Below are 22,564 nucleotides of genomic sequence, written 5' to 3' on the forward strand. Positions count from 1 at the left end.
GGCAGGACAGATGATAGGAATACCTTTGTATGGTGGTTCTATAGATCTGGAGAAGATGATAGGAATACCTTTGTACAATGGTTCTATAGGGCATAACAGATGATAGGGATACCTTCATACGATGGTTCTATAGAGCTGGACAGATGATAGGAATTCCTTTGTACGATGATTCTATAGGGCAGGACAGATGATAGGGATACCTTCGTACAATGGTTCTATAAGGCAGGACCGATAATAGGAATATCTTCATACGATGGTTCGCTAGGGCAGGACAGAAGATAGGAATACCGTCATACGATGGTTCTATAGGGCAGAACAGATGATACAGATACCTTCATAAGATGGGTCTATAGGGCAGGGCAGGCGATAGGAATACCTTCATACAATGGTTTTATAGGGCAGTACAAATGATAGGAACACCATAATATGATGGTTCTATAAGGCAGGACAGATGGTAGGAATACCTTTGTACGACGATTTTATAGGGCAGGACAGATGATAGGAATACCGTCATACGATGGTTCTATAGGGCAGGACAGGTGATAGGAAAACCTTCGTACGATGATTTAATAGGGCATGACAGATGATAGGAATACCGTCATACGATGGTTCTATAGGGCAGGACAGATGATAGGAATTCCTTCATACAATGGTTCTATAGGGCAGGACAGATGATACAGATACCTTCATACGATGGGTCTATAGGGCAGGGGAGGTGATAGGAATACCTTCATACAATGGTTTTATAGGGCAGGACACATGATAGGAATACTGTCATACAATGGCTCTATAGGGCAGTACAGATGATAGGAATTCCTTCATACGATGGTTCTATAGGGCAGGACAGATGATACAGATACCGTCATACGATGGTTCTATAGGGCAGTACAGATGATAGGAATTCCTTCATACAATGGTTTTATAGGGCAGGACACATGATAGGAATACTGTCATACAATGGCTCTATAGGGCAGGACAGATGATAGGAATTCCTTCATACAATGGTTCTATAGGACAGGTGATAGGAATTCCTTCATACAATGGTTCTATAGGGCAGGTGATAGGAATTCCTTCATACAATGGTTCTATAGGGCAGGACAAATGATAGGAATACCATAATACAATGGCTCTATAGGGCAGGACAGATGTGGTTTATTCAGGTTAGAAATGTTTCTATCAGCTGATATGCAACAAGACGTGTAATGAAAGGGATTCCAGCCTGATCTCTTCCTTCCTATAAGCTCTATTCTCCTGACTAGTGTATAGTTGTGGTATGACCCCCTCCTTCCCTGAACCCAGCATGGCCATACCTTCCACGCCAAAAAGTTGAGGGATCTGAAACATCAAGAACGACAGCGTTCCTCGAGAAAATCGCACATACCACATACAAGAGCTCAGAGGTTGGATGATCCTTAGGTCAGGTTGTATCAGAAGACGGGTAAAGTGAAGAACACCCTCCGATGGTGGCTGGTAATGTGCGTTATTAACTTCCAACAAATCAGTAGAAATACCAAATACAAAACAATCTAAAGAACAGGATCCGCTGAGATCTCTGGGCTTAATTCACCGTTCTTCAGAGACCTCAGCGAATGTACAAAACACCTCGAAGGTTCAGTAACTCCCGCCCCCGCTCCTACAGCCTTGTAAACATAGAATACTGATACTGGCGCAAGTTACCACAAATACAAAACGTCCCGATATTTACATCGACTCTCCAATATCCTACAACTATAACCGCATCAAAAAAAAAAAAAAAAGATTTAAATAAAAATATTAGAGCAGAGTTATCCGCATAAACTTATAACTTATAGAAGCTTGGTCCCAGAGGTTAGAGCAGAGGATTCTGGGTAAAGGGCATTTCCTGGGCAGAAGAAGAGTCCTTTATACTCCGTAATGCGTATGGCAGGAATAAGACGATGAACTTGTAGCATCTTTAATTATAAAAGTAGAACTCCACTTATAAAACAACAATAAAATCTCAAGTAAAAGCAAAAAAGTAAAACGTAACGTAAGGATCCTGGAGTGCAAAATTTGGACCGCTGCGGTTGGTGGAGAAGTCGGCACTCCACTTCCAAGTGTAGAAGTCAGAATACAAACTTGTAACAATAACTTATCTTGCAGAAGCAAAGTTTTTTTTTTTGTGCTGGAACATCAGAAGCAACAAAGAGTCCAACGTCTCTCTTTGAACTTGTCGCTCTGCGATTTCCTCCTGGATCCTGTAGATATACATGGCTCCATCCATACCCCGGGACCTTGGCACAATAGAAGCACCCACAGCTTGTCCATCAGCAGGCGCAAAATGGATGCAGACCCATGAATCATTGCAGTGCTTGTGCTTTATCAATCCGGAGAGTATAACATCCATCAGAGGGCCTCTGGCGCTACTCCTTCATTTACCCATCCGGGGACTCATCTCACCCCCGCGTACTCACAGGTCCCCGTCTACTGGCGGTACGCAGAGTCTGAAGATCCTGTGGAAAGAGCTCATCGTGAGGAGCAGAAGAAGCATGTTTCATGTACACAACACAGATCTAAGGTTACTAGACAGGTTAGTTTTAATGGAGTAATCCAAGTGTTCAAAGACAATTCTAGTCTTATATACTGGTCAAGATGGGTCCAAGTAGAATAAAATCCACCTACATCATGCCATAGATCTTACAGCTCTCTAGGGATGACCTGGAAACTATCACCAGTATTCAGAAATGAAGACAACAGAGAGCCAATCAGCTTATCAGCCGCTCAGAGGCAATCCTCTATGTCAAGTGTCTTCAAACTATGGCCCTCCAGCTGTTCAGGAACTACAATTCCCATCATGCCTAGTCATGTCTGTGAATGTCAGAGTTTTACAATGCCTCATGGGATGCGTAGTTCTGTAACAGCTGGAGAGCTGTAGATTGAGGACCCCTGCTCTATGTGAAGTCCAGGACAGAAAGCAGCAGTCTTCCATGGCCAGCAGCAGGGCTGAGAGCAGAGAGAGAACTCTGAAGTGGATCTTCATGGAAAGGAGCGAAGGACACACCAGATGGTAACAGTGGCATCCTTGTGGCCCAGTCTAAGCAACACTTTATGTAGCAAGGCGGTTACTATGGCAATGCATTTCAGAGTGGAACCCCCATTCGGGGTAGAATCCCCTTTGTCAAGCCTCCTTAAAGCTCGACAAAGGGGGGTTCTATCGCAAATGGGAGTGCAGGCCTCCTTGAGGCTTAACAGAAGTTTTTTTTACCCCAAAACTTATGGCAATAGCCACCTCCCCGCTACCCAGTAGTGTTGCATAGATTGAGTTGTGAAGACTCTATTAACGGTCCCCATCTGGTGGGTCCAGCACTCCCTTCAAATTAGATCTATAGAGGCTTTACAAATGAGATTCGACCCTAAATGGAATTAGAAAGGCATTTCACTCTGAAGTATGTTGGATTTCCGTAGGAGCGAATGATTTGCCAGATGGTAAGTTTTGGGGTAAAAAAACTTCTGTCAAGCCTCAAGGAGACCTGCATTTTAGAGTGGAACCCCCATTCGGGGTAGAATCCCCTTTGTCAAGCCTCCTTGAAGCTTGACAAAGGTGGATTCTACCCCAAACGGGAATTCCACTCAGAAGTGCAGGCCTCCTTGAGGCTTGACAGAAGTTTTTTTACCCCAAAACCTATTGCCATAGCCACCTCCTTGCTACCCAGTAGTGTTGCATGAATTGAGCTGTGAGAACTATGGCAATGGCGGTTATTATGGCAATGCATATCAGTGTGGAATCCCAATTTTAGAGTGGATACCCTCCTTGAGGCTTGACAAAGGGGATTCTACCCTGAATGGGGATTCCCACTCTAAAATGCAAGCCTCCAAGGTTTTTTTTTTTACCCCAAAACATATTGCCATTGCCACCTCCTAGCTACCTAATAGTGTTGCATAAATGAGCTGTGAGAACTATGGCAATACATTTCAGAGTGGAAGCTCCATTTTAGAATGGAATCCCCATTCGGGGTAGAATCCTCTTTGTCAAGCCTCCTTCAGGCTTGACAAAGGGGATTCTATCCAAAGTTGGGATTCCACTCTGAAATGCAAGCTTCCTTCAGGCTTGACACCGTTTTTTACCCCAAAACTTTATCACCATAGCCACCTCTTCGCTACCCAGGAGTGTTGCATAGATTGAGTTGTGAAGATTCCACTAACTGTTACCATCTGGTGGGTCCAGCATTCCCTTCAAATGAGATCTATAGAGGCTTGACAAAAGAGATTCGACCCTAAATGGAATTTGAAAGAGATTTCACTCCCCGTAGGGGCGAATGATTTGCCAGATGGTAACAGCTGCATCCTTGTTGCTCAGTCTAGGCAACACTTCTAGGTAGCAAGTGGTGTACCACAGCAACATGCTTCAGGCTTGACGAAGGGGATTCTATCCAAAATTGGGATTCCACTCAGGAGTGCAGGCCTTCTTCAGGCTTGAGAGAAGTTTTTTTTACCCCAAAACGTATTGCCATAGCCACCCCCTCGCTACCCAGTAGTGTTGCATAAATTGAGCTGTGAGAACTATGGCAATGGCGGTTACTATGGCAATGCATTTCAGAGTGGAATCCCTATTCGGGGTAGAATCCTCTTTGTCAAGCCTCCTTCAGGCTTGACAAAGGGGATTCTATCCAAAATTGGGATTCCACTCAGGTGTGCAGGCCTCCTTGAGGCTTGAGAGAAGTTTTTTTACCCCAAAATCTTTTGCTATAGCCACCTCCTCACTACCCAGTAGTGTTGCATAAATTGAGATGTGAGAATTATGGCAATGGTGGTTACTATGGCAATGCATTTCAGAGTGAAATCCCCATTTCAGAGTGGAATCCCCACTCAGGGTAGAATCCTCTTTGTCAAGCCTCCTTTAGGCTTGACAAAGGGGATTCTATCCAAAATTGGGATTCCACTCTAAATTGCAAGCCTCCTTCAGGCTTGACAGAGTTTTTTTTAACCCCAAAACGTATCACCATAGCCACCTCTTCGTTACCCAGGAGTGTTGCATAGATTGAGTTCTGAAGACTCCACTAGCTGTTACCATCTGGTGGGTCCACCACTCCCTTCAAATACAATCTATAGAAACTTGACAAAAGAGATTCGACCCTAAATGGAATTCGAAAGGGATTTCACTCTGAAATATGTTGGATCTCCGTGGGAGCGATTAATTTGCCAGATGGTAACAGCTGCATCCTTGTGGTTCAGTCTAGGCAACACTTCTGGTTAGTAAGTGGTGTACCACAGCAACACGTTTCAGGCTGGAATAATCCCTTTAGTTAAGCCTCTTTCAGGCTTGACAAAGAGGATTACACCCCAAATCGCATCATCATAGCTACCCCTTTGCTACCTGAAAGTGTTGCCATGAAGAAGCTTGACAGACGGTTTTTCACCCCAAAACGTATTGCCATAGCCACCTCCTTACTACTTAGCAGTAGGGATGCACCGAAATGAAAATTCTGGGGCGAGAACAGAAACTGAGAATTCAGGATGCCCTTGGCCGAAAACTGAAAATGACTTTTTTCCTCCAAATGATTTTAAAATATTTTTTTTTCTATCATTTCTATCTATTTTCTATCATATCATAGGCACGGAGGAGGACGAGGAAGATCCTCCTCCGCTCTGCATACTGGGTCCTCTTCTCAGTCTAGCTTTCCTCTTGGGACCGTGACGTCACTGGTTGCTAGACGCCAGGCGGCTGGCGATTCTAGCAACCAGTCTAGCACAGAGTGGACGAGGAGGTACAAACGGCGGGTCTCGGGAGCCGGCCACGGCCGATCACGCACCATATAAGTGAAAGCTGCTGCTGCAGCGGCCATTCATTTTCGGCATATATGACCCTCTTTCGGCCAAAATGGGATAGGCCCATTTTTGGCCGAAAATTTTGGTTGCTGAAATTTCGGTGCTCCACTACTCAGGAGTGCTGCATAGGGTGAGTTGTGAAGATTTCAGTAACTGTTACTCTCCTGGCAGTCTATTGCTTCCTTCCATGGAGATCCATAAAGTGACTTGACAAAGGACACCCCACCCCAAAAGGGAAATCTAAAGGGCAGCTAAAGGATGGCTAGCAACATTGTCCTTGCAACTCAGTCTAGGTAACATTTTCGGAGTAGCAAGTGGGTTATTACAGCAACATGTTTCAGGGTTCCCTTAAATGGAGATCCACTGTGGGATTCTCTTCCTGTTCCTGACCCTGACATGGGCCACAGAGTGCTGGTTCCTGTCGTCTTCTTCTGGGCTCATGCGCGGTCACTTCTAGGGACATTCCTGGTCTTTACATGGAGGATTGCCTCTGGACAGATCTTGATATCTTATTCTTGTGCATCCAATCACTGATTTTATATTTATTAAAGTTATTTACTGCACTAGATTGGCGCTCTCTCTGCTGTTTTTTAAGCTTCATGTTGCTTTTTTAGAAGTAAACTTCTAAAATTTGAAGTGCTCCTGAAAAGTAGCATCCTGGCACGTAGGAATCTGTAAGCAGCTCATAGAGCATTTATAATGTACATTTAATGAAGCTGTGCAGCCATCGTTGTCTACCATCTGAGGCTTTTTATAATCTTAAAGTGGAACTCCAGCTGTACAGACAAGGATTATCCTTGGGAATAAACATTCTTTGGCGTAATTTCTGTTTTCCTTCATATTTATTAACAGCTCCTAAACACTCCTCTGGTTCATTTAGAAAAATATCCACCCATACGTCAGGTTTACATCCAATATTTCACCTTTAAGAAGGCCAACAAATTCTTCTAGAGAAATGTTTGTGAATTACATCATCAGCTTTATGGACTTACCTTGGCGGAGATTGCAGTGGGTGATCCCTGACTTTTAAATTCTTTGCTGTGATTTCCACACGTGGACCCTACAAACAAACAAGACGGGTTCATTTATATGGGTGGATTGTGTACAAAGGCCATCCTGAACCTCAGAAATCGGAGGTGAGCTCGCTGTGAGATGGAAGTGATCGAAATCTACACTTTGTAATGAATTTTGGTGAGCAAATTAAACGGTTTGAAGGTAAAAATGGGATGCATACCATGGACCTATCTGTTATTGTTAGTAGTCTTGAAATACCCAATTGCCCCATCGCGTGGAGATCTTCTAAAGGAGGGGTGTCAAAACATTCTAAAAAAAGGGGCCAGTTTACTATCCTTCAGGCGAGCTGGACTGTGGCCAGTGGGAATAGAAAAGGCCCTGGTATCAGTGGGAGTAAACAATTCCCCATCATTGCTCTTCAAGGGAGAAATAATGCCCCATCATTGGTTTCAATGGGAGGAATAATGCCACATCATTAGTATTCAAGTGAGGAATAGTGCCCCATCATTGGTGTCAGTGGGAGGAATAGTGCCCCGTCATTGGTGTCAGTGGGAGGAATAGTGCCCCGTCATTGGTGTCAGTGGGAGGAATAGTGCCCCATCATTGGTGTTAGTGGGAGGAATAGTGCCCCGTCATTGGTGTCAGTGGGAGGAATAGTGCCCCGTCATTGGTGTCAGTGGGAGGAATAGTGCCCCATCATTGGTGTCAGTGGGAGGAATAGTGTCCCATCATTAGTATCAGTGGGAGGAATAGTGTCCCATCATTGGTTTCAGTGGGAGGAATAGTGTCCCATCATTGGTATCAGTGGGAGGAATAGTGTCCCATCATTGGTTTCAGTGGGAGGAATAGTGTCCCATCATTGGTGTCAGTGGGAGGAATAGTGCCCCATCATTGGTGTCAGTGGGAGGAATAGTGTCCCATCATTGGTATCAGTGGGAGGAATAGTGTCCAGTCATTGCTGTCAGTGGGAGGAATAGTGCCCCATCATTAATGTCAGTGGGAGAAATAGTGCCCCATCATTGGTGTCAGTGGGAGGAACAGTGCCCCATCATTGGTGTCAGTGGGAGGAATAGTGCCCCATCATTGGTGTCAGTGGGAGGAATAGTGTCCCATCATTGGTGTCAGTGGGAGGAATAGTGCTCCATCATTGGTATCAGTGGGAGGAATAGTGCTCCATCGTTGGTGTCAGTGGGAGGAATAGTGTACCATCATTGGTGTCAGTGGGAGGAATAGTGCTCCATCATTGGTATCAGTGGGAGGAATAGTGCTCCATCGTTGGTGTCAGCGGGAGGAAAGTGCCCCATCTTTGGTATCAGTGGGAGGAATAGTTCCCAATTGTTGGTATCAGTGGGAGGAATGGTGCTCCATCATTGATATGTGTGAGAGGAATAGCACCCCATCATTGGTGTCAGTGGGTCGAGTGGTGCCCCAAGGACCTGATAAAGGCATGCAAAGGGTCACATCTGGCCCACAGGCCGCAGGTTGAAGACCACTGTTCGAAAGCATGAAAAGGCACCCTAAGCACTCCAGCTGTTGTGGAACAACATAAAGCATTGCAAGACTTCCCAGATGCATGATGGGATTTGTAGTTTCACTACAGCTTGAGTTCCGAGCTCGTCAAACCATGTTCTAAAGCTATAAATGTGGATCAGGACCTGCACAAATTTTATTGATGCACAAAGGACCGGTTAATTGCAGCTGTGCTAGAACTGCCCACCCACTAACATGCAGGAAAAATAAACCAATGGGAGGGGGGGTTCTCAGATACAGAGTGATAGCATGAAAACATGAATGCTGCACTTTACAATGTACCTTTCAATACTGATTAATATAAGGAAGACCATTGCCCTTAGCTGTGCCATAGAATCACCTGTCTAATATCCTCCTCCATGACACCCCAGCCCCCCCAGCTGCCTCATTCAAGCAAAATATAACTTTACCAAGTTGTGGCACTCACCTGTTTCCTCATGATGTCCATCGCCTGCATGATGCACTTGGGGAGGAGTCCGTGACTGCGGGCCAAGATGGCGGCTTGCTCCAGCGATATGCTTAAGGTGCTCCTGAGCAGAACAGAAATACATCAAGAATTGTTTCCACTCAACATAATACCAAAGGTGAGGTTGAAGGAGATCCTCTTATATTGCATCTCCTAGGACAAACTAACCGTAACAACGGTGAAATACCCTCTTCTCCATAGAGAAAGGGACGACCAGCTGTTGGATGCCATGATTTCCTATCATGGGCTCTGACCCTGTGACAAGCCAAGCCCATATTGGTCACCCTACCGGTTTTTATCCTTGGAGTCCCATGAAGAACCACTTATATGAAACCCAGTAAGAGTCTTCACCAATTCTGTAAGCGACCCAATTTATAAAGTACACAGACCCCCCTCCCCCGCAGTGGCAGAACTGTTATCGGACCACTCACCTTTGCATCCCGGTGCCGCACATGACGATCTGGCAGGCACCCAGGCGGTAACAGAGCTCAGAGGAGATGGGTAACAAGCCGGTCCCCAATGTGTTATTCTTACAGTAATCTGACTGGGGCTGTTTTGGGGTAACAAAGGATTTCATGATCCTGCACAGCTCATCCAGGGCGTTCATTGGACGGATCAGCTGAGAAAACACAACAGTGTAACGTCACTCAATCACCGAGAGAACCCTGAACTGTCATAAATTATACAATAAAATATTCACTTTTGAATTAATGTTGGAAAGAAAACCATGTGACCTTGCAAAGATTATTTACAAATTTACAAGAATAAAATCTTTACCTGATCAATCTTTATAGCCGTTGTGTTGGAATCTGCTGACCTTTCCAGGTAAAAGGCCCTGAGAGCAAAACAAATAAGAAATGTTACATCAGAGGCATCATAAACGGTGACAACCCAATAAATAGTTGCATGATCATCTACTACTGTATCATCCCCCTCCACATCTCCATATCACCCCCAACCTCACCCAGCACACATCTCCATATCACCCCCACCCTTCCCAGTACACATCTCCATATCATCCCAACCTCACCCAGTACACATCACCTCCACCTTTCCCAGTACACATCTCCCTATCACCCCCAACCTCACACAGTACACTTCTTCGTATCACCCCCAATCTCACCCAGTACACATCTCCATATCACCCCCAACCTCACCCAGTACACATCTCCATATCACCCCTAACCTCACCCAGTACACATCTCCATATCACTCCCAACCTCCCCCAGTACACATCTCTATATCACCCCAACCTCACCCAACACACATCTCCATATCACCCCCAACCTCACCCAACACACATCTCTCCATATAACCCCCACCCTTTCCAGGACACATCACCATATCACCACCAACCTCACCCAACATTCATCCCCATATCACCCTCAACCTCACCCAGCATACATCTCCATATCATCCCCAACCTCACCCAACACACATCTCCATATCACCCCCAACTTCACCCAACACACATCTCCATATCACCCCCAACTTCACCCAGCACGCATCTCCATATCACCCCCAACCACACCCAGCACACATCTCCATATCACCCTCACCTCACCCAGTACACATCTCCATATCATCCCAACCTCACCCAGTACACATCACCTCCACCTTTCCCAGTACACATCTCCCTATCACCCCCAACCTCACGCAGTACACTTCTTCGTATCACCCCCAACCTCACCCAGTACACACCTCCATATCACCCCTAACCTCACCCAGTACACATCTCTATATCACCCCAACCTCACCCAACACACATCTCCATATCACCCCCAACCTCACCCAGTACACATCTCTCCATATAACCCCCACCCTTTCCAGGACACATCACCATATCACCACCAACCTCACCCAACATTCATCCCCATATCACCCTCAACCTCACCCAGCATACATCTCCATATCATCCCCCACCTCACCCAACACACATCTCCATATAACCCCCAACTTCACCCAGTACACATCCCCATATCACCCCCAACCTCACCCAACACACATCTCCATATCATTCCCAACCTCACCCAACATACATTTCCATATAACCCCCCACCCTTCCCAGGACACATCTCCACACATTTTCATATCCCCCCTAACCTCACCCAGCACACATCTCCATATCATCTCCAACCTCACCAGCACACATCTCCATGTCACCCCAATCCTCACCAGCACACATCTCCATATAACCCCAATCCTCACCAGCACAAATCTCCATATCACCCCCAACCTCACCCAGCACACATCTCCATTTCACCCCAATCCTGACCAGCACACATCCCCATATCACCCCCAACCACACCCAGCACACATCTCCATATCACCACGTTCCTCACCAGCACACATCTTCATATCACCCCTAACCTCACCAGCACAGATCTCTATATCACCCCCCCAACCTCACCCAACACACATCTCTATATCACCCCTAACCTCACCCAACACACATCCCCATATCACCCCCAACCACACCCAGCACACATCTCCATATCACCCCCAACCTCACCCAGCACACATCTCTATATCACCCCCCCAATCTCACCCAACACACATCCCCATATCACCCCCAACCTCACCCAGCACACATCTCCATATCACCCCCAACCTCACCCAACACACATCTCCATATCACCCCCAACCTCACCCAAAACACATCTCCATATCACCCCCAACCTCACCCAACACACATCCCCATATCACCCCCAACCTCACCCAACACACATCTCCATATCACCACGATCCTCACCCAACACATAATAAACAAGCAAAAAATTGGGGGAGCAAACCCTGAACATGTATATCTAAAGCTGGTGCAGCTATGGACCAAGCAACATGTATATTAAAAAAGAATAGCGCAACCATGCAAAAGAAATGACTATTAAATATGGAGACAATCCATAAATAAAAATGGGGATTTAGTCCCACCATATGGCCATATCGTGCTCAAGCCCACCACTGCGTCAAAGTACCCCATTATCAGTGGATCCTACACTATCCATAAAAAAGGGGTGAATCCAGCCTCTCCAACCCTTGGAGACAACACTCCTTGCTGGGATGGATGTGCTAATGCACTGCAAAGTGGTGGGCTTGAGCACGATATGGCCATATGGTGGGACTAAACCCCCATTTTTATTTATGGATTGTCTCCATATTTAATAGTCATTTCTTTTGCATGGTTGTGCTATTCTTTTTTAATCACCCAACACATAGCTCCATATCACCTCCACCAGAACACAACTCTGTGTCCTACCCCAGCACATATCTCCATATCACACCTTCCCTCCCTCATCATATAGTGTAATATCCCTCCAATACTCCCACAGCACAAAGCTACATATTTCCCCCAACTTTACCCAGCACATATCTTCACATCCCCCCATTCCTCCCCGGGCATATATTTCTATATTACCGCTATCCTCCCCCCCAGCACACAGCTCTTTTTACCCCCAACTCCCCTGAAGTTTGGTACCTGAGCTTCCGGTAATAGCTTTGCACTTTCTCCATGGACACATGATTGATCTGCTGCTGAATTTCCTCCAGTGACAAGTTCGATCCCGGGTGAGATTGGCCCTCGAGGCTCTCGACAGCTGAAAATGTGACATATGTACATTAATAGAGTCCCACAGATACAGAACAGTGAAAATCACCTTCGCTCTTTAACACTCGCACTGGTAAGATGAACTGACAATCGAACCCCTTCGTCATCAAGGATTATTGTGCTCCTTGAACAGAGGAAACCATTTCTCTTTCTCTCAGATGTTACAAAGTGTCCATCTCATTATACCCAATGACAGTACAGAAGCAGATTTCCAAGACATAGCAGTGTTTGGCCAACACTACTTATTCAGGAATCCTTTCATCTACACAAGAAATCCCCATTCCACATTTATGGGAAATTATAATATTTTTGGGTTAATTTTTACGTTGATCCCCCCGCCCCCTCCCCAATGGCCTCATCTCATGTAGGTCCTAAATTCAGGCCTGGCAGCTTATGTCCATAGCGGAGCTCCTTCATGCTGCTCATAGTTTTTATTGCCCTGTTACTAGCCCAGTTTAAGATAATTCGTCTGATGTCCAGAACTGGGCAGTAAATTCCAGTATGGGCCACACTAGTGCTGTGTATGAGAATGTGGTTAAGTATCGGATACCTTTAGTGAATAGGACAGTCTGGAGCTTCAGGCAGCCGCCGTGCTCGAACTTGGTGGGCAGTTTGGAGAAGTGAAAACTGTCCAGGTAGAAGATTACTTTCAGCGCTTGTCTTGTTCCCTCAATATGGTGGAAGACTGCTGTATCTGAAGAAGAACATATATCTATTAGATGCCATCCTTCATAATCATACAAGAATCTAACACTTTTGACATTTTAGGTTTAACCACTTGCCAACCAGTCACGTTGACTGTACTGCGGCAGAGTGGCTCGTTATCGTCTGGCGACGTAGACCTACGTCACCAGACATTCCCCTCTCTCGGCGGCGCGCGCGCGCCGCTGGAGGCTCGCTCCCTCTGTATTCAGTTACAGCGGGAGTCGGGCCAGGGGAGGAGCGGCGGCGATCGCCGCTGCTCTTCCCCAATCGTCGGGGATCTAGTGTGGAAATCCGCCCGCTTGTGTAAACAAAGCGGGCGGAGCTCCTAAGTGACAGGCAGGGTCAGATTGCAGGGTTCAGCATAGCTCACACACACGTTAGTAAGCACCAGGCATACATTAACCCCTTGATCACCAATAATAAATTAACCCCCTCCCTGCCAGTGTCATTTTTACAGTAACAGTGCATATGTATAGCACTGATTACTGTAGCAATGTCACTGTTAACCCCAAAAGTGTCAAAAATGGGGTCCGATCTGTCCGCCGCAATGTCACAGTCCCGCAAAAAAAAAAAAAAAAAAAAAAAAAAAAAAAAAAAAAAATCGCAGATCGCCGCCATTACTCGTTAAAAAAAAAAACACCAAAAATGACAGAAAAATGACAGAAATCTTTCCCTTAGTTAGTAAACGCAATAAATTTTGCGCAAACCAATCAAAATACGCTTATTGTGATTTTTTTTTACCAAAAATATGTAGCAGAAAACAAATTGGCCAAAAATGATAAAAAATTTTGATTTTTACATTTTTTTGGGGGGGAATTTCATATAAAAAAATGTGAAAAATATTGTTATATTTTCAAAATTGTCGCTCTTTTTTTGTTTATAGCGCAAAAAGTAAAGATCGCACAGGTGATCAAATACCACCAAAAGAAAGCTCTCTTTGTGGGGAAAAAAGGACATACATTTAATTTGGGTACAGCGTTGCATGACCGCGCAATTGTCCGTTAAAATAACGCAGTGCCGAATCGCAAAATATGGCCTGGTCAGGAATGGGGTAAAACCTTCCGGTCATGAAGCGGTTAAAAATACGCTCATTGAGAATTTTTTTGTCAAACACATGTAGCTAAATACATTTTGGCCTAAATATATGACAAAAATTGAATATATTGTATATTTTTTAACTGTCAAAGTAGAAAAATATTCTTAATTTTTCAAAATTGACGCGTTTTTTAATTAATATCGCAAAAAATGAAAAATCGCACAGAAGATCAAATACCATCAAAAGAAAGCTCTCTTTGTGGGGAAAAAACGTAAATTTTGTTTGGGTACGGCGTTGCATGACCGCGCAATTGTCAGTTAAAGTCGCACAGTGCCGAATCGCAAAAAGTGGCCTGGACGTAAGACAACAAAATCCTCCGGTGGTAAAGTGGTTACAATGTCCTGGTTGTGGGTGGAGTCGGCCAAGGCTCAATCTTCTGCGGTGAGGAGACTGGGGACCCAACAACCTCCCCTCACTGCACAGCTCAGGGAAGAAAATGCTGGCTGCTGAAATATCTTACTCGCTACGAGCGTTTCATCCAACTGCTTGAAGTAGAAAACAACTTTATCCAGATCCTGGAGTGTGGCGCTGATGTCCTCCAACATAATCCGTTCTTCCTTCTGTATAGGGAATGATGGGGGGATCGTCAGATACATGGAGGTTAATATACACAATGATCACCCTTCCCCCCTCCCCGATGCTCACACTACCTGGAGAAGATCGAATGGACATGCCCTTTAAGTATACTCATCCCACTCTTCCCTGCAATTGTTCCTGACTCCTTAAAAATCCACACTACCTACAGAAGACCAAGTGGACATGCCCATTATTTAGAGTCTGTCCACTGAAATTGTTCCTGGCCCCTTAAAATCTTATACTACCTTAAGACGACCAAATACAGATGTCCAGTAAGTAAATTAAGTCCACCTTTTCTTTGCAATTGTTTGTGGACCCCTTAGCGTTCTACGTTACCAAGAGAAAACTGAATGGAAATGTCCTTTAAGTTAAGTCACTCCACTCTTTCCTGCATTATCCCTTAAAATCCCACACTACCTAGAGCAGTGGTCTCCCAATTGTGGCCCGTGGGCCAGATGTGGCCCTTTGCTTGCCTTTATCTGGCCCTTAGGGTATTATTCCTCCCACTGGCACCAACAATGGGGAACTATTCCTCCCACTGACACCAACAACGGGGGACTATTCCTTCCACGGACACCAATGATGGGGCACTATTTCTTCCACGGACACCAATGATGGGGCACTATTCCTCCCACTGACACCAATGATGGGGCACTATTCCTCCTACTGACACCAATGATGGAGCACTATTCCTCCTACTGACACCAATGATGGAGCACTATTCCTCCCAATGACACCAATGATGGGGCACTATTCCTTTCACTGACACCAATGATGGGGCGCTATTCCTCCCACTGACACCAATGATGGAGCACTATTCCTCCCACTGATACCAATAATGGAGCACTATTCCTCCTACTGACACCAATGATGGAGCACTATTCCTCCTACTGACACCAATGATGGAGCACTATTCCTCCCAATGACACCAATGATGGGGCACTATTCCTTCCACTGACACCAATGATGGGGCGCTATTCCTCCCACTGACACCAATGATGGAGCACTATTCCTTCCACTGACACCAATGATTGGGGCACTATTCCTCCCACTGACACCAATGATGGAGCACTATTCCTTCCACTGACACCAATGATGGGGCACTATTCCTCCCACTGACACCAATGATGGAGCACTATTCCTTCCACTGACACCAATGATTGGGGCACTATTCCTCCCACTGACACCAATGATGGGGCACTATTCCTCCCACTGACACCAAAGATGGAGCACTATTCCTTCCACTGACACCAATGATGAGGCACTATTCCTCCCACTGACACCAAAGATGAAGCACTATTCCTTCCACTGACACCAATGATGGGGCACTATTCCTCCCACTGATACCAATGATGGAGGACTATTCCTTCCACGGACACCAATGATGGGGCACTATTCCTCCCACTGACACCAGCAATGGGGGAACTATTCCTCCCACTGATACCAACAATGGGGCACTATTCCTTCCACTGACACCAATGATTGGGGCACTATTCCTTCCACGGACACCAAAGATGGAGCACTATTCCTCCCACTGACACCAAAGATGGAGCACTATTCCTCCCACTGATACCAATGCTGGGGCACTATTCCTCCCACTGACACCAATGATGGGGCACTATTCCTCCCACTGGCACCAATGATGGAGCACTATTCCTCCCACTGACACCAATGATGGAGCACTATTCCTTCCACGGACACCAACAATGGGAAACTATTCCTCCCACTGACACCAAAAATGGAGCACTATTCCTTCCATTGACACCAATAATAGGGCACTATTCCTCTCATTGACACCAACAATGGGAAACTATTCCTCCCACGGACACCAAAGATGGAGCACTATTCCTTCTACAGACACCAACGATGGGGCATTATTCCTCCCATTGACACCAACAATGGGGAACTATTCTTCCTACTGACACCAAAGATGGAGTACTATTCTTCCCACTAATACCAATGATGGTTTTCAGGCATGACACCAATTATCTCTAAGGGAGGCATTCTGAACTCCACCATAAGCGTTGCTTTCTTCCTACTCACCACCAATGTAGGGGGCATTTTTGCCATTGACCTCCAATGAATTGGTTTAAATAGTGGTTCTTAAAGACTTGAAAATTATTTAGGGTAAGGGTTCTCAAACTTTCTAAACAAAGGGCTGATTTACTGTCCTTCAAACTTTAGGGGAGGCTAGACTGTTGCCATTGGGAGTACAAAATGTCCAAGCATCAATGGGAGTAAGCAATCCCTCATCATTGTTGTCAGTGGGAGGAATAGTGCCCCATCATTGGTTTTAGTGGGAGGAATAGTGTCCCATCATTGGTGTCAGTGGGAAGAATAGTGCCCCATCATTGGTTTCAGTGGGAGGAATAGTGCCCCATCATTGGTGTCAGTGGGAGGAATCCCGCCCCATTTTTGGTGTCTCAGGGCCCCATTGTTGGGAGGAATTGTGCCCCGTCATTGGTGTCTTTGGGCCCCATTGTTGGTGTTGTTTGGAGGAATTGGGCCCCATTGTTGGTGTCATTGGTAGGAATTGTGCCCTTCATTGGTGTCAGTAAAAAAATAGGGCTGGATAAAAGAAAGCAAAGAGCAGCATCCGGCCCCGGGCTGCAGTTTGGAGACCGCTGTTTTAGGGGTTCCTCTGGAGTACAAAAAGTTAACAAAAAATATAAGGACTAAGATGAGGAAAGGATGAAGCCCAGAGTAGAAGGACAGGGAGAGTGGCTCTTCCTGCTCATAAATACTCACTATGTTGGGTGACAACAATGACTGATAGGTGAGCAGCACCCCAGTAACTGCAATCTGCTCCAGCCACTTCCTGCTGGCATCACGGCTGCTCTCTTCGTACTCGCCGTTATTGTTGTATCGGTAGTTGAGGGCCGCCATAAGCTGCTCGGTGAACGAACTGATGGCCGCCACCAGCGTCTGGCAGAATATGGCATCTCGGCGAACCTGCAGCTCCGTATCTAGAAGAGAGGAGAGAAGAGAATTACTGCAGGCTGAAACAACACAGACCATATCATTATACATGACACCAAAACCAATGTGTAGCCATGGACTTTAAAAGGGGACATATAGATAAAGACACCACAGAGACAATTGTATAAAAAAAAGAAATGTATTCTACACCAGCCACATATAGTACATCCATTCTAGGGGTTCACACATTCTTTTTCATCCAACAATGCACATGAAGACTCCACTCGTTTCGAGTGATCTTCCTCAGGAGCACTGTGAATGTTATTAATATAAAGGAACCTAGATCTTTTTAAATCAAAGGTATACAAAAGGGTTTCTCAACTAGAGTTCCTCCAGAGCTTACTAGGGGTTCCTTGACCAACGAGCAAATACTGCCTCTCAGATGAGTTCCCAGTGACACCAATAATTATTTTAGCTATCTGTAAGGGGGTAATTCCTCCCAATGACCACAAGTGTAAGGAGCATCCTTCCCACTGTCCCTTACACTAATGTATCATGAGTTATAAACTATCTCTTCCCTTCCCCACACAGTTTACACTAAAACACTGTCTAGGCACAAAGTTGACCCTTTTATAGCCCTAGATCAGGGATCTCCAAACTACGGCCCTCCAGCTGTTGCAGAACTACATGTCCCACGAGGCATTGTAAAACTCTGACATTCACAGACATGACTAGGCATGATGGGAATTGTAGTTCCTGAACAACTGGAGGGCCATATATTGGAGACCCCTGCCCTAGATATTTAACCCCTTCCCAGCCAGTGTCTATAGTACAGTGACTATGTACAGAGAATCTGTGGGGTATTGTCAAGAGGAAGGTGAGAGAAAACAGACCCAACAATGCAGACGAGCTGAAGGCCGCTATCAAAGCAACCTGAACTCCCATAACACCTCAGCAGTGCCACAGGCTGATCGCCTCCATGCCACGCCGCAGTGATGCAGCAATTCATGCAAAAGGAACCCCGACCAAGTATTGAGTGCATCCTATAGTGTACATAGACAGACTTTTCACTAAGACAACATTTCTGTATTTTTTTTTTGAGCTTATGTGATAATCAGCAGAGTCATTGCCAGACACAGCAGAGGTCACTGGTTCAAGTCCGGGTCCTGACAGGTTCACAGTATAGGTACAAGGCAAAGAGCAGGAACAGAATAAACGGCTAGCAGTATCTGGCTGCAAAGCAAAAGACTGGAATGGAAGGGAGATGTAGAGGAGAAACTAAATACCCTCCCAGCAGCCAGCATCAGGTAAAAAATGGAGATGCAGCGAACTGATGTGAAGAGAGAACCAGGCCTGGGATCAGGAACAAGAGGAGCAGATAAGAGGCAGTAGGGCACAGAATGCAAGGCAGGAGCAAGATCGGGGTCAGGGTCAGGAAAAATGGCAATCAGACTCTGCCAGTAGAGCAAAACACTGGAGTCACAGGCAATAGTAGGGGAGGACTTAAATACTATCCCAGCAGCCAACATTAGGTGGAAACGGATTACTGGGATCTGCTGGAAGACACCCGCTGATGGACACCGGAATTGCAACCTTCCACTCTGGGAAGCACAGTGCCACCAGCAGGTGATCCAGGTCCTGAATACATGAAGAGGTATGGTTCTATCTTGCTCTATGGGGGAACTATTATTAGCTCCTCCAGCTGAGTTTGACTTTCAGTTTAATCAGTGGTTCATAAGTCTGAATGCTGGCTCTAAAACTGGAGCAGAAACACTAAATAGGGTCATCTTGACCAATGGCTTCCACCTATAACTGTCAGCGTACAACTGAAAGTCACAGGAAGTCCAGCATGTAGTTATGGAGTATCGGAAAATATTTCATAAATGTTGTTTATACATCCAGCCATAGGGGTGCTGCGGGTTCTATATGGCAGACTGGGACATTCCTTGCATAGAACAGGTCAGCTCCCTGTCTGTTACTTATTTGAGGAATGTGGGGAATGAGCAGGTACTGCTGGAGAACGGAAGGAAGAATGTGTCTATGTTTGGGACAAAAGAAAAGATTGTCTCATGTTGAGGGAGGAGAGCACTGTGCAGCCAGTATATAGAACCATCACACCCATCATACTGCATTCCTCCAAACTTCTCACCCACATCCACCACCCAGGTCTACAAGCTGAGCTGATGTCATGTTGGGCTACACTTGCTAACATGTCTAAGGTAAGAATTTTGTGTTTACCATTGCAACCAATCAGACACTGCCAAGCGGAATGATAGCAAGAAAGAGGAACCCGGAAGTATAACATAGACAGTCTAGGATGGTTCTTATGTCAGATGCCCTAATAAACTATGCTTATCATTGGGTGAGCCTATGGTTGGCTATATACACTCATCGGCCACTCTTTTAGGTCCACCTTGCTAGCACCAGGTTGGACCCCCATTTGCCTTCATTCTCCGTGGCATAGATACAAGGTGTTGGAAGATTTTTCTCCATAGTGACATGATAGCATCACGCAGTTGCTGCAGATTTGCCGGCTGCACATCCATGATGCCAATATGCCGTTCCACCACATCCCAAAGGTGCTCTATTGGATGAGATGTGGTGAGTGTGGAGGCCATTGGAGGACAGTGACCTCATTGTCATGGTGAAGAAACCAGTGGTGAGATGATTGGAGCTTTGTGACATGGTGTATTATCCTGCTGGAAGGGGCCATCAGAAGATGGGGACACTGTAGTCATAAAGGGATGGAAATGGTTAGGAACAATACTCAGGTAGGCCATGGGGTTTTCCAATGTTCAATTGGTACTAAGGGGCCCAAAGTGTGGCAAGAAAATATCCCCCACACCATTACACCACCACCAGCCTGAACCGTTACCCCTCTCCTCCCCCACACCATTACACCACCACCACAAGCCTTAACCGGTGATACAAGGCAGGATGGATCCATCGCCAAATTCTGACCCTCCCATCTGAATGTCGCAGCTGAAATCGAGACTCATCAGACCAGGCAATGTTTTTCCAATCTTCTATTATCCAATTTTGGTGATCCTGTGCCAATTGTAGCCTCAGTTTCCTGTTCTTAGCTGACAGGAGTGGCACCCGGTGTGGTCTTCTGCTTCAAGGTCGGATGTGTTGTGCGTCCAGAGATGGTATTCTGCATACCTTGGATGTAATGAGTGGTTATTTGAGTTACTGTTGCCTTTCTATCATCTGGAACCAGTCTGCCTATTCTCCTCTGACATCAACAAGGCATTTTCCTCCACACAACTGCCACTCACTGGATATTTTCTCTTTTTCTCACCATTCTCTGTAACCCCCCGAGAGATGGTTGTGTGTGAAAATCCCAGTAGATCAGCAATTTTTGAAATACTTCAAGCAGCCCATCTGGCGCCAACAACCATCCCATGTTAAAAGTCCCCTTTCTTCCCCATTATGATGCTCGGTTCGAACTTCGTCAAGTCATCTTCACCACGTTTGTATGTCTAAATGAGTTGCTGCCATGTGATTGGCTGATTAGAAATTTGTGTTACCAAGCAATTTAATGGATGTACCTAATAAAGTAGCCGGTGAGTGTAAATTCAGGTAAATGATGCCTCAATTTTCTCTCTGAACCCTCTACTGGGTATCATATATGGACTTGCTTGGTGCATGAACAGTCTCCACCTTCGTTACTCTACTTAGTGAGTCAGAAAATGTACTGGCAATTATGACTGACGATGCTTGTCATCACATTCTAGACCACGAGTCAAACACCACAAGACCACGAGTCAAACACAAGGCCCGTGGGCCAAATCTGGCCCTCCAGGTCATTTCATGTTGCCCTCACACCTCTCCTGCAACTGTGTTATCCTCCTCATCTCCAACCCCACCTTGTCTCAGAAGTCAGCAGCAGAGAGGACAGATTTCCTCTGCCAGATCCTGCTCTTCTCTGTGCAGCTTCGGAAAGGTTTGTCTCTGCCTGTCTCAGCAGTTGGCAGCAGAGAGGACAGATTTCCTCTGCCAGATCCTGCTCTTCTCTGTGCAGCTTCGGAAAGGTTTGTCTCTGCCTGTCTCAGCAGTTGGCAGCAGAGAGGACAGATTTCCTCTGCCAGATCCTGCTCTTCTCTGTGCAGCTTCAGAAAGGTTTGTCCCTGTCTGTCTCAGCAGTTGGCAGCAGAGAGGACAGATTTCCTCTGCCAGATCCTGCTCTTCTCTGTGCAGCTTCGGAAAGGCTTGTCTCTGCCTTTCTCAGCAGTTGGCAGCAGAGAGGACAGATGTCCTCTGCCAGATCCTGCTCTTCTCTGTGCAGCTTCGGAAAGGTTTGTCTCTGCCTGTCTCAGCAGTTGGCAGCAGAGAGGACAGATTTCCTCTGCCAGATCCTGCTCTTCCCTGTGCAGCTTCGGAAAGGTTTGTCTCTGCCTGTCTCAGCAATTGGCAGCAGAGTGGACAGATTTCCTCTGCCAGATCCTGCTCTTCTCTGTGCAGCTTCGGAAAGGCTTGTGTCTGCCTGTCTCAGCAGTTGGCAGCAGAGAGGACAGATTTCCTCTGCCAGATCCTGCTCTTCTCTGTGCAGCTTCGGAAAGGTTTGTCTCTGCCTGTCTCAGCAGTTGGCAGCAGAGAGGACAGATTTCCTCTGCCAGATCCTGCTCTTCTCTGTGCAGCTTCGGAAAGGTTTGTCTCTGCCTGTCTCAGCAATTGGCAGCAGAGAGGACAGATTTCCTCTGCCAGATCCTGCTCTTCTCTGTGCAGCTTCGGAAAGGTTTGTCTCTGCCTGTCTCAGCAATTGGCAGCAGAGTGGACAGATTTCCTCTGCCAGATCCTGCTCTTCTCTGTGCAGCTTCGGAAAGGCATGTCTCTGCCTTTCTCAGCAGTTGGCAGCAGAGAGGACAGA

At 46.0% G+C, this 22,564-nt stretch overlaps 1 protein-coding gene across 1 annotated transcript in view; it reads right to left on the minus strand.

Moving 5' to 3' along the window:
* Positions 1-1,465: 1,465 nt before the first annotated feature.
* The window catches only part of PREX1 (phosphatidylinositol-3,4,5-trisphosphate dependent Rac exchange factor 1), a 362,103-nt gene continuing 341,004 nt past the window's right edge, over positions 1,466-22,564 (minus strand). Inside the window, exons 32-40 of the mRNA XM_082271747.1 lie at positions 17,524-17,741; positions 14,660-14,759; positions 12,949-13,092; positions 12,270-12,387; positions 9,572-9,629; positions 9,226-9,413; positions 8,756-8,858; positions 6,777-6,844; positions 1,466-2,471 (exon numbers count right to left, since the gene is read on the minus strand). Of these exons, the coding sequence (XP_082127873.1) occupies positions 2,429-2,471; positions 6,777-6,844; positions 8,756-8,858; positions 9,226-9,413; positions 9,572-9,629; positions 12,270-12,387; positions 12,949-13,092; positions 14,660-14,759; positions 17,524-17,741 (1,040 nt within the window). The 3' untranslated portion in view covers positions 1,466-2,428. The remainder of the gene's footprint in view (positions 2,472-6,776; positions 6,845-8,755; positions 8,859-9,225; positions 9,414-9,571; positions 9,630-12,269; positions 12,388-12,948; positions 13,093-14,659; positions 14,760-17,523; positions 17,742-22,564) is intronic.

Source organism: Pelophylax lessonae (assembly GCF_965119305.1).
Source record: "Pelophylax lessonae genome assembly, chromosome: 11".
In the NCBI taxonomy this organism is placed as follows: domain Eukaryota; kingdom Metazoa; phylum Chordata; class Amphibia; order Anura; family Ranidae; genus Pelophylax; species Pelophylax lessonae.